At 40.0% G+C, this 13,233-nt stretch overlaps 1 protein-coding gene across 1 annotated transcript in view; it reads right to left on the reverse strand.

The window, feature by feature from the left end:
* PPEF1 (protein phosphatase with EF-hand domain 1) overlaps positions 1-13,233 on the reverse strand; it is a 111,560-nt gene that overhangs the window by 21,715 nt on the left and 76,612 nt on the right. The window contains exons 10-12 of the mRNA XM_060086560.1: positions 10,569-10,715; positions 2,633-2,818; positions 839-981 (exon numbers count right to left, since the gene is read on the reverse strand). Of these exons, the coding sequence (XP_059942543.1) occupies positions 839-981; positions 2,633-2,818; positions 10,569-10,715 (476 nt within the window). The remainder of the gene's footprint in view (positions 1-838; positions 982-2,632; positions 2,819-10,568; positions 10,716-13,233) is intronic.

Consider the following 13,233-nt stretch of genomic DNA (forward strand, 5'->3'; position numbering starts at 1 on the left):
GCAGTGTGATTCTATCTTTGTTTTAAAAAAAAATGTATGTATGTTGTTTACTGCCTTTCTCCTCCCACAGGGATATGCTTTGATGAGGGAAAAGACTTTTGCCTATTTTGTTTATTTCAATATCATCTGTGCCTAGAACAGTGTCTGACACATAGTAGGTGCTCAACATTTTTTTAATTCAATGAATGAGTGCTTGCTTGTCTATTTTTGTAGGAGCAAGGAGAAGAGGGTGGAAGGATCCTCTCTAGGCTATTAATTTCAGTTGCCTCTGGGGAAAAGAATTACTGAGAAGTACTGGGAGGGAAGATCATTAACATTTTCTTTATACGTCTTTGTTTTGTCTCACTTGTTAACAATAAACATATTCATTCTATAAAATAAAAAATATTAAAAAGATAATGTCAAAGGGAGGAAAGGGAGATAAGCTATGAATGCCATCACACAGAGACACATACTCAACTCAGTCATATACACTTCTGGGTAGAGAAGAGACAAAGAGGCAAGAGCAGACTGGGCCGCCTGGGGGCAGAGAAGGCTGGAGGTTACAGGAGTGGGTGGGCGCAGAGGCTTTCTTTTCCTTATATTCAATTAGGGACTGTTTGTGGATGCTGATTGCTTTATCCATCTAAAGAGATGCGTACATTGAAAATTGCTGCTCCTGGTTTCAAATACGAGCGCATTCACCACTTGGCTTCTGGAATTACTTCTATTTTGTTTATACCAATGAGTAACGAGTAAGTCATTTTCTTCACTCCCATGGCTGCTCTTAAGTCACTCTGGACTGGTTCTACTTGGTCACTAGTACCAGAGCTCAAAAATCTCCTTAGAGTATACACACCTTTGGTAAAGAGGCCTCAAGCACGTTGCGCTAGTTACTTGGTACTGGAAAAATCGGGGGGGCATACCAGAACTCACTCTGATGTAAGCTCCTCGATTGCTACCTTCTTCATAATAATTAGATGCAGAAAATACAGTAATAACCTGGTTAAAGAGAAAGAGTGTCAGGTTCACATAGAGTTAGTTCTCAAAAGGTCCTTCAATAAAGTCAGAAACAGCTCAATTCTTTTTTTTTTTTTTTTTTTTTTTTTTTTACTGTACGCGGGCCTCTCACACTGTTGTGGCCTCTCCCGTTGCGGAGCACAGGCTCCGGACGCGCAGGCTCAGCGGCCATGGCTCACGGGCCCAGCCGCTCCGCGGCATGTGGGATCTTCCCGGACCGGGGCACGAACCCGTGTCCCCCTGCATCGGCAGGCGGACTCTCAACCACTGTGCCACCAGGGAAGCCCAGAAACAGCTCAATTCTTAAAAAGCAAAAATCAAAGTTCAAAATCCATACAAATCATCCAAGTCTGATGGGATTTCCTGTGATTCCCTTGAAGAGAAACAAGGCTTTTAAATCATTGTCTCCAGGAGTACTAACTTCTAGCCATTCATCCCCACAGTGCATGGCCTTGCAATCTTGTGTACAATTTCAGTTCCGTATCTTACAATCCTCCTTAATGCTCAGTTTTGTAAATTCTAATTTTCCAAGGGGGTAAAGCCTTTATTTTCTTTCCTTGTGATATTTCAGCATTCAAAATAAAACTTGTCTAGTATCACAGTCCTTTTCTTTTGTCTGTAGCTGACTGATTTAGAGGATTCAGGGCCCCCCACAAAACCAGTGCTTTAAGGTCAGAGAAATAGTGGCTAGATAAGGGACCATGACCACTCTGCTGGGAAGGAACCAGCCTTGGCGGTGTGGTGGAGGATGGGGAGCCTTGGGAGGGTAATACTTGTCAGTGACAGGAAAGCTGGTTTCGGCCCAGTCCTGCCCTAATGAGCAGGTCACTTCAGACAAGCCACTGCTATTTTCTCCCCGTTTTCTTATTACAAATAAACCCTAAATAATACTTGCCTTACCATCTCGCAAGGTCAGTATGAGCCTCCAATGAACTAAAAGAGTTAGGAAAAGTGAAAGTGTTGAAATAGAAGGAAAGGCCATGCAATTTGGTATTCCTTTTTAATTATTGCTGTTCACTATGAGAAAAGGGGGCATCCCAGGACAACCTGGGACCAGAAACCAGCTCCTCAGGCCTCGCCTCTCTAGCCTATCAGACACCACTGAAGAAGCACAACGCATTCCATTTTAGTGGCTGCAGAGAAACTGCCCACAGCGAGGGACTTGCTAGAGCTCACCTACTCAGTGAATAGAAGTATGTTTTGTGGTTCTGCTCTGCACAGGGAAAGTGCAAAAGGTGAAAGAGAGCAAACTGGATTCACTGCTGCCTTTCTGTGCTCAGTGAGGATAAGTACATTCTTAACCCCACTACTGGAGATTTGCCTTGCGATTAGCACAGAACAAAGCCTTTCTGTGTGTGTACTTAGTGCCATGTGTCAGAGTTTCTATCTCTGGGATTAGGGAAGATCGGAGAAATAAACCAAATATCTCTTAGGGTGAGGGACAGTGAGGCCCCTTGAAGCAACCTCTGTGAACCCGACAGTCTCCTGTTTCAGTCTACCAAAGCATGGAGTTCTGTTTTGGGCCTAGGGAAGATGTTTTCCCATGGGCTTCGAGGTCAGACACATCCTGTGAAGAAAGACTAGGCTTGGGGGAAGGATGTCTGTGATGATGTCACCAACACTGTTAGCTTACCTTCCCATCATGGCAAATTTCATACCCTTCGGGCTTACATTCATGAGACCTAATGAGCATCTTCAACTGGTATTTATTAAGAATCTTGGAGGTAATGTCTGGTCCAAAATAGCAGCCCCCTCCTCGACTTGTATTTGGGTAACAGCCTCTTTTGTCTATCGGATCACTCCACAGAATGTTGATAACCTTGGAACAACAAATCAGATTAGGCTGCCACTTACAAGTGAGAGTTTATCTTTCTAGATTCCAACTTCTTTTCCAGAAATATTATCCCAAGTTATCCCAAAATCTCACTATTTCTCATTCCTCCTTCAAAACTGTTTCACACTCATCTCCTCCATGAATCTTTTCCAGAATAATCTGAATGCCCACAGCCACCACAATCCCTTTCTACCCATCCCCAATAACCAATGTAGCAATACTTAGTAACCATGAAGGATCAGCCCTTGGGCTTTTTCTTTTTTTCTTTTTTTAAAATTCCATCGCAATTGCTTAACCTACAGGGTCTTTTCTCTTAAAGAGAATTTCACTGCCATGTTCAAAGGAGAAAGTAGCTCCCCACAGTGAACATACAGGCACTTGGTGTTTTTAATATGTTCTAAGAGATAAGGTAAGTCTCCCAGCTATGGTTTTGGCCCTGGTTTTTGTCCTGTTAACTACATGGCATGATAAAGCCGTTTCCCCATCACAAATATAGGCAACTGTTCATCCAAGAATATCTTGTAAAGCATCTCCTTCACTTTTTGCCCCCCTTGATAAGCACATTCTCAGCTTCAGCAGTACATTTAGCCATTGACTGGTTTTCCACAAGTATGTTATTAGCATAACATTTCCTTGTGGGGATGAAAGAGGCAAGTGCAGGCTGCATGATGCTCACGACTGAAGACCCAAGTTTCTAAGAATTTTTTCATAAAAAACTGGGGGCTCCCTGTTTGTAGCTCTGATCTACATATAATGTTTCTTTATTCAAATATCTATGAGAGCTTCAGCAGTAGTGTGAAAAACTAGCTTTGTAGCTAAAGCTATGCAACCTTGAGAAAAGTCTTTGGGTCTTTCTTTCTTTAAAATCAGAGGTTGGGGCCAGATGAGTTGTGAAGTATCTCAAAGTTCTAACAGAGTTTATTTTCTAATTTTTCAATGTCTAATAGACTGTATTTTCCACATGTTTCTTTGAAGGGCATGAAGAAGCATGTATTTTAAGTTGTGCAGTTATTCTAGTGGGTCCAAATCAGATCTTAAAAAGACCAGAAATGGTCGTCCCACTAAACCCAACTGTACGCCCATTTATAGGTCTGGTATTGAAGGGGAGCTAGAAATAAGGGAGGGGAAAGACAGTGAGGTGGAGAGAACAGAACTGGTAGGAGAACTTCTCTGGAATGCTAAGCACCTCATCAGAACTGGAGAAACTGTGCACCAGGCACATTCCGGACACTTGCAGATGATTGATTTTTTGATGATTGACTGAAGTGAGAATTCAGGATTCTCCCTTCTCCCCCACTGAATTCCAACACTGGCACAACCCTACCCTACAAATACATATAATGGAACCCATTTACTTTGCTGGTGATTATGATGAAAATAACACTTGCATTTGAAACTGAGCCATATCTGAATCTTACACCATGAATTCATGTCTGGGAGACACGATCTGACTTTTAGTATAATAAAGGAGAAAACATGGAACACAAGGAGGCGTGTTTTATAAGGAGGGGATTAACTTTTAAATTCCTACATGAGATGCAAGTCATTTACAACCAAAATTACCCCAGGAAAACCTTCTAAATTACTCTTAAAGCACAGTATACATGATTTTGTATATAAAATCCTATACAGACATATGGATGTGTGAATATTTTATGTATGTGATAATGTAGAACATATGATAAATTATATGAAACTAAAATTTTATACTTTTTTCTCCTTTTTGCCATATGTATATACTTGAAATTTACATAAATTAAATGTACATATGATGGGACCCTGTTAAACTAGAATAAGCACTGGCCATGGAGTTAGCTCTTCAAGTGTCACCTATGTCACCATGGAACCTATTCGGGCCTTAGCTGACTCCTCAATGAAATGAGGAAGATATAGCTAACATTCATTTTTCTTTGGTTCAAGGTCATAAGGGGTCATAAGGGGTATCAATTTTATAGAAGTGAGCTTCTTCAGAACCATCCATTCAATGAGTTTTGCATTTCTTTCCTCTGTCCAGAATTCATTCATTCATAAACTTTACAGAGACTGTGACCACAATGTAGATTTAATTCTGAGGCTCACAAACAAAAAATGCTATAAAAGTCACTTTGTTGGTGAAACAAATTCCTCAGCAGAGACAATCTCTTTCCTCTCAACAACATCCTCTCCACTGAAATGCAAGGGCCTTTGGGAGTGCATGAAAGAATAAGTATTTACAACATTCCTTCCTGAAAATTTTCAAACCAAAGATTGGAAAGGTTTTTATTGAATGCCAACTTTTGTATGACATGGTCAACAAAAATCTATTTGTGTCTCAGCCTTTACACCTCCTAAATCCAAAATAAATCCTGCAAGTGTCCCATGCTTGCCTACAGTTTTAAGTGATCCAGTTTTCAAAAGTATGCTTTTGGGGAGAGATAATAGCTCTGAAAGATGTATCTAAACGCTTCTCTTCTAAGACACTAACACTGTAGATTCACTTTTGTATTTTCCCTTAGTTATGTGTCCTCCTTCCAGCTTTTGAATATGTCATCTTAAAAGCTGTGCTCAGTCCAAACCTTCCAGCCAGGTACCTAGATGGCTTTAGATACCTACTCCTTGCCTACCCATCGCCTCACTGGATGAGGGTAGACTAGAGTAGTTCATTACTTTCTTGAGATCTCCTATCACTCTCTTTGTGGCACGCGGGCCTCTCACTGTCATGGCCTCTCCCGTTGCGGAGCACAGGCTCCGGACGCGCGGGCTCAGCGGCCATGGCTCACGGGCCCAGCTGCTCCGCGGCATGTGGGATCTTCCCGGACCGGGGCACGAACCCGTGTCCCCTGCATCGGCAGGCGGACTCTCAACCACTGCGCCACCAGGGAAGCCCTCTCCTATCACTCTTAAATCATCTTTCCCTTCAGAAAAAGAGCATGGGCATTAAAGTCAGACCTGGGATCAAATCCTGCTCTATCATTCAGTGACTAGCCAAGTGACTACAAAAAAAGCCATTTCACTCTTGGGAGCCTTCTCGATGAAGCTGACTACACTATTTAAAATTGCAACTCTGTCCCCTACCTCCAGTTCTCTGTTTCCCCTAACCTTGTTCTAGTTTTAATTTTTTCCATAGAACTTCTCACTTAACATAGTTACTTGTTATTGTTATATAATTATATATGTAATATTATATAAATAACTTCATATATACATATTATTTAGCTCCTCCCCCTAAAACATAAACTCCATGAGGGGATAGATCTTAGGTCACTTACTTTCTCAAAAGCTTAGAACAGTGCCTGACACATAGTAGGTACTCAATAAATTTTACTTGTTAAGTAGATTAAGAGAAGGGAGTCACTCAGGACATAAATAATTAAAATTATTTTTTAAACCTTTCTGGCCTCTTTGTTGTTTCAAGTCTGTCCTGAAGGAAGAGGTCACGCTTGTCTCTATACGACGACTCAGCTATGAATACATACATCCCCCACATCTCAGGGAATATAAGATAAAATTTAAATTACAGCACTCTGCCAAGAATCATGCACTTCCATGAGTATGGAACAAATAGCCTACGATCTTTACTGCAACACAGCTCACAGATATTAAGAAATAAAGTAACTGTGAAACCTGTTTTTATCTGGAAATTTCAACTCTAGCTAACTAAAGTGTGCATGTCCATGACGTACCAGGAAATGAGGAAAGAAAATTAAAGGTACAACTGAAATTATTGAAATATTGGGAATGAGATTCTGGTCAATTTTACCCTGTGTCAGCTCCAGTCATGTACACTGAGTCTGTAAGATGCCTCATCTACATTGCTGGGGTGAGGGGAGGCTCTATTACAGAATAATGACCACTGGTTTCCTCCCTCCCACTTCTTAAGGCTACATCTCTCTACAGTTCTAACTCATCCAAGCTTCCAGACTCCTTGATTTTCTTCTTGTGCAACTCCAATCTTTTTGGCATCATCCTTTTTATTCACTATAACCTCTGGTCTTTGGAATTTGGATATCAAAATTTAAGGAGGCATCTTTTCCTACTTGCTATAGGATGCCTCTTATACTTCTTTGATTTCTAAATACTTTGAATTCACAAACCAGTGATGAATTCTATTTCTCTCTTTTACCTCTTCCTCTCCCTCTCTATCCTCCCGCCTGTCTTTCTCCTCATTGATTAGAGATTATTTTATATCAGAAATCACATTTTAGGGACTTCCCTGGCAGTCCAGTGGTTAAGACTCCACGCTCAGGGTGTAGCTCAGGGTGTATACTTAACCAAACTAGTCCAGAGAAGCCACTAAACAAATAAATGAGCATGAAAGCAAATAATAACAAGCCCCAGAGAAGCATGGAAATAATTAGAGTTACTATATTACCTAAAATATCCAGTTTTCAACAAAAAATTATAAGACATGCAAAAAAAAAAACCACACACACACACATACAGGGGAAAATAAGCAGACAATTGAAATTGCCTTTGAGGGGATGAGAAGTTGACTTAGCAGACAAGGATTTCAAACCAATTATTATAAATATTATATTAAAACACAGCTATATATATATAACACTTCACTGAATAAGAACAGAATGCATTTTTTTCTCAAGAGCACATGGAGCATTTTCCAAGATAGACCATATGTTAGAGCATTAAAAAAAAAAAAGGCTCAATAAGTTTTAAAAGGATTTAAATCATGCTAAGTATGGTCTGCAACCACAACTGAATTCAAGCAGAAATAACTAAGAGAAGGAAATATGGGAAATGCACAAATATACAGAAATTAAACAACATATTCCTAAAAAACATATAGGTTAAAGAAGAAATCACCAGAGAAATTAGAAAATACTTTGAGATGATTGAAAACTAAAGCACAACACAGCAAAACTTACAAGATAGAGCTAAAGCAGTACTTAAGGGAAATTTACAGCTTCATTAGCAAAGGAAAAAGAGTTCAAATCAATGACACTACCTCTCACCTTAGGAAACTAGAAAAAGAAGAGCAAAATAAATCTAAATCAGAAGGAAGGAAATAATAAAGATTAGAGCAGAAATAAGTGAAGGAGAGAATAAAAAACAATAGAGAAAAGTCAATAAAATGAAAAGTTGATTCTTTGAAAAGACCAATAAAGTTGACAAACCTTAGCGAGACCGACCAAGAAAAAAAGAGACTCAAATTACTAAAATCAGAAATGAAAGAGGAGACATTACTACCAACCTTGCAGATATTAAAAAAAATTTTTTAATATATATGTATTTCACATATATGTATATATTACAAACAACTTTAGGCCAACAAATTAGATAAATTAGATGAAATGGACAAATTTCAAGGAAGATACAAGCTATCAATGATACCAAGAAACAAACTACTCAAGAAGAAATAGAAAATCTGAATAGAACTATAGCAAGAAAGACGACTGAAATAGTAATTTTTAAACTGCCTACAAAGAAAAAAGCCTCGAAAAGTATCAAAATGAAGCCAGCAACATACAAAATGGATTACACACCATGACCAAGTGGGATTTATCCCAGAAATGTAAGGTTGGTTTAACACCTGAAATCAACCAATGTAATACACCACATTAGTAGAATAAAGGACAAACAATACATGATCATCCTAATAGATACCGAAAAGCACTGACAAAGTCCAACACTCTTTCATGGTAAAAACACTCAAGAAAGTAGGCACAGAAGAGAAATTCCTCCATCTGATGAAGGGTAGGTAATATACAAACAAACAGCTAATATACTTAATGGGAAAGACTGAATGCTTCCCCCCAATATTAGGAATTAGAAAATGATGTCTACTCTCACCACTTCTATTTTTCAACACTGTACTAGAGGTTCTAGACAGGGCAATGAAGCAAGAAAAAGAAATAAAAGGGGCTTCCCTGGTGGTGCAGTGGTTGAGATTCCGCCTGCCAATGCAGGGGACACAGGTTTGTGCCCCGGTCTGGGAAGATCCCACATGCCGTGGAGCAGCTGGGCCCGTGAGCCATGGCCGCTGAGCCTGCACGTCCAGAGCCTGTGCTCTATAACGGGAGAGGCCACAACAGTGAGAGGCCCACATACCGCAAAAAAAAAAAAAAGAAAAAAAAAAAAAAAAGAAATAAAAGGCTGCTTGATTGGAAAGGAAGAAGCAAAACTATCTTTATTCACAGATAACATGCTCTTGTTTATACAAAGTCCCAAGGAATCCACTAAAAACCATTAGAATGAACAAACAAGTTTATCAAGGTTCACAATATGAGATCAGTATACAAAAGTCAATATATACCAGAAATGAACAATCCAAAATGCAATTAAGAAAACAATTCTATTTACAATAGCATCAAAAATATTTGGGAATAAACTAGGAATAACTTTAACAAGTGCCTCACTGTACGTGATTACAAAACACTGCTGAAATTAAAGATCTAAACAAATGGAAAGACATCCCACCTTCATGAAATTAAAGATATAATATTGTTAAGATTGCAATAGTAACTAAATTGATCCACGGATTCAAGGCAACCCCTACCAAAATCCCAGCTCTTTTTTGGTAGAAATTGGCAAGCTGATTCTAAAGTTCATATGGAAATTCAAGAGACCCAGAATAATCAAAATAATCTTGAAAAAGAAGAATAAAGGTGGAGAACTCACACTTCCCAGTTTCAAAACTTTCTACAAAGCTATAGTAATCAAAACTGTGTAGTAATGATAAAAGGACAGACATATAGATCATGGAATAGAATTAAGAGTCTAGAAATAAACCTTCATATTTACAGTCAATTGATTTTTCGTAAGGGTGTCAAGAAAATTCAAGGAGAGGAAGTCTTTTTAACAAATGGTGCTGCGATAATTGGATATCTACATGCAATAAAATCAATTTGGACACCTACCTCACACCATACACAAAAATTAACTCAAAATGGATCAGATACCTAGACATAAGAACTAAAACTATAAAACTCTCAGAGGAAAACATAGAAATAAATCTTTATGATTTGGGGTTAGGCGATGGCTTCTTAGATACCACACCAAAAGCACAAAGCAAAAGCACTTCTTTTACTGTGACTGAGTAAAAGGAGCCAGACACAAAAGATCACATACTGTATGAGTCCATTTCTATAATATGTCCAGAATAGAGAAATCTATTAAGATCAAAAGGAGATTAGTGGTGGGACTTCCCTGGTGGCACAGTGGATAGGACTCCGCGCTCCCAGTGCAGGGGTCCCGGGTTTGGTCCCTGGTCAGGGGACTAGATCCCACATGCATGTCGCAACTAAGAGTCTGCATGCCACAACTAAGAAGACTGCCGGCTGCAACTAAGGGGCCCACGTGCCACAACTAAGGAGCCCACCTGACACAACTAAGACCCGGCACAACGAAATAAATAAATAAAATTTTTTTTTAAAAAAAGGAGATTAGTGGCGGTCTAAGTGTGCAGGGATGGTGGTCGGGGGTGGGGAGAGAATGGGAAGTGACTGGTAATAGGTACGTGAAGTACCTTTTTCAGGTATGAAAATGTTCTAAAATTAGATTGTGGGGATAGTTGTACAACATCGTGAATATACCAAACCCACGGAATTATATACTTTAAATACCATTTAAATATGGTATTTGAATGATACGTCAATTAAGTTATTAAAAATATAGTAATGAATTTAGAGAGAAGGATATGATCTGCTTAGAAAGGTAAGTCACTTTTTACATATTATTAGAACAACATCATCTATGCTGCATCTTCACTGCCACTTTAGTGAACAGTTTGATTACTTACCTGTTCCCATTCATGCTTTGTTAATTGTTCAGAAAGGGATCCATTTGTTCTGATTCCCCGAGCTGTAATGGTTGTACCTACTTTATTTCCCTTCTCAGTAGCACGCTCTCCATCTATTGGACTTGGTGGCATCAGCACAGATTTCAACTACAAAACAAATTTATGCTTTAGCCAAACCCTATGCTCAGGGTGCTGTATGTAGAAACTTCAGCACTAGTTGCTATTCTGTTTATATTGTTGTGCCTCGACCCAATGGAAAACACATGGTCCCCTTTTCCATCTCACTTACCTCCTTCATCTTATTGATCCACTGATCTCTAAAAGTGGGGCTGTTAAGTTCTGTTTGTACATTTTTCAAAAAGAGATACTGTCCTAAGGGAAAGTTTCCCATTAGAGTTTCTAAAAGACCCCAGAGGCACAGATGTCAGTAGAGGTATGTTCTGTGGCGTCCTGACAGGAAAAAGAAGATGCTAAGGGAAAACTAGTCTCCCTCTGAGCCTTTATCTATACATGGGGCTAAGAGAGAGAACTAACAGGCCTAGAGTTCAGAAACACCTCAAGAGGATGGCTGCTTTTCCTTTTGTTGTGTTTTCCAGGAGAACTGAGAGAAAGTACATCTGTGCCCAGGAAAGTACACAAAGGGGACATAAGTTGAAAACTTTGGAAGCCCTTCGACTTAAATGCACTGGGTTCTCAGTCTGACCTGCCAGCAATTGATTACATTCTCTAATTCTAGTAACAAAGGCGATGTATTTCTTTGGAAATAAAATATCTCTCTGATAGTATATCAATTACTATAATCCCTTCTACATTCCCTTACATAACCTGAGACTGTAATTTTATACTTGTTTCTTTGTAGTATCATACCTTTATACAAAACAATTTGAAACACTTCTATAACATTGGTGACCTTAGTTCAGTAATGGACAATTCTCTGTGGTAGGCACTTAAGTTTCTTCTATAAACTAGGGTGTATATAAAATCTTACCTTTGTTTTTCAAAAATAAAATTGAACCTTGGGCTTCCCTGGTGGCGCAGTGGTTGGGGTCCGCCTGCCAATGCAGGGGACGTGGGTTCGTGCCCTGGTCCAGGAGGATCCCACATGCCACGGAGCGGCTGGGCCTGTGGGCCATGGCCGCTGGGCCTGTGCATCTGGAGCCTGTGCTCCACAACGGGAGAGGCCACGGAAGCGAGAGGCCCGCGTACAGAAAAAAAAAAAAAAAAAATTGAACGTTATTGAAAAAATTGAACCATTTCATTGAGATGGTTGGAGTTCAATTTCAGCTATTATTAGTGAGTTCACAGCCTACCCTCCCTGTCTCCCCACCAGCAAATGTTGCCAGGTCTTAGGCAGAGCAGAATATTCTGGGAGGACACTCTGGACGTGGCTCCACACAACTCACTTCTGATAAGGTCATCAGGCAGGGCAAAACCACATGGTCTCTTAAGTACATGTGGCTCTACCGTTTTCATGGCCACTTGGGATCAGGATACTTTGTCCAGCACCTGCTAAGGTACCACATCATCATTTTCTCCTGGGGGTCCTACTAGCCATCCCTTCCCAACCCCTGCCAGGGAGTTTAAAAAATACTAAACCAGAGTCTTAGTGTTATAGAGTCTTCCTTCTCTGTCCCTCTGCATTCACCCTCCTCCCCAACCTGCCTACCTTACAAAATACCTTTAATGAACCTAGAATGGAGGTTGTCATCAGGTTCCCGCAACCCTACCCCTCTCCTATTAACAATTATACCACAACAGCAGGTATCAACCAGGAAGCATGGTCACCCCTACACTTGGAGAGTCCTAACAGATGGGCAAGTGGGGGTTATAAAATTGAACTTGAAAACCTGTTTTTGTATCTCATCTGGTAGAGTTCCGAAGGCTTGAACCTACTACTTTCATTACAGTTCAATTACATTTCACACAACAAGCACGTGCTACCAGTTCAACTTCACTCTAGGCAGGGTAGACAAAAAATACACAAGTCAAATTTCTACCTTTAAAGCCAGACTTTTCAGTAGGTGGAACAATGATCCCCAAAGGGGGTGAAATTTGAGGTATCCTGGTAAAATTCCTGGCCCCCAAATTTCTCCCCAGGGTCTGTCTTGGTGACTGAAATTCAAACCTTAGTTTTAAGTATCAGGAAAAAGAGGAGAGAGTTGCAGAAGAGAGTTATGTTCAAAGCTTACTCTATGCCATTTTCTTCATCTAGGTAATTATATTTAATCCTCCCAACAATTCAGTACAGTAGGTATTTTTAGCTTCAGTGTATACATGTGGAAACTGAGGCTTAGAAATCATTGGCAGCTTGCCCAGTCACCCAGCCAGAAGCAGGATGTAATGCTAGCTACATCTGTCTGATATCAGAGCTCCATGGTGTTTGCTACGTTAAGGTGGCTCTCAATTTAGGGTCTCCACAGAGACAGTAATGGGCATTCCAGACACATGCTCTTAATATCTCAAATAGCCCTAGAGAGGCCAGGCTTCTCAGGCTAACCTCAGGAAAGGAAAAGTTTTCAATCTGATCAACTGGTACTGGCTGCCATGGCTGATCAGCGCTGTTGTCATAGGGCAAGTGGTGGTGGAGTGTTGCATTCCTGCCATGTGCGTGCCAAAATTTGACTGACAAAAACATCATGCTCCCTTGCTCCTGGCTAGAATCATA

Source organism: Mesoplodon densirostris, chromosome X (assembly GCF_025265405.1).
Source record: "Mesoplodon densirostris isolate mMesDen1 chromosome X, mMesDen1 primary haplotype, whole genome shotgun sequence".
NCBI classification, from domain to species: Eukaryota; Metazoa; Chordata; class Mammalia; order Artiodactyla; family Ziphiidae; genus Mesoplodon; species Mesoplodon densirostris.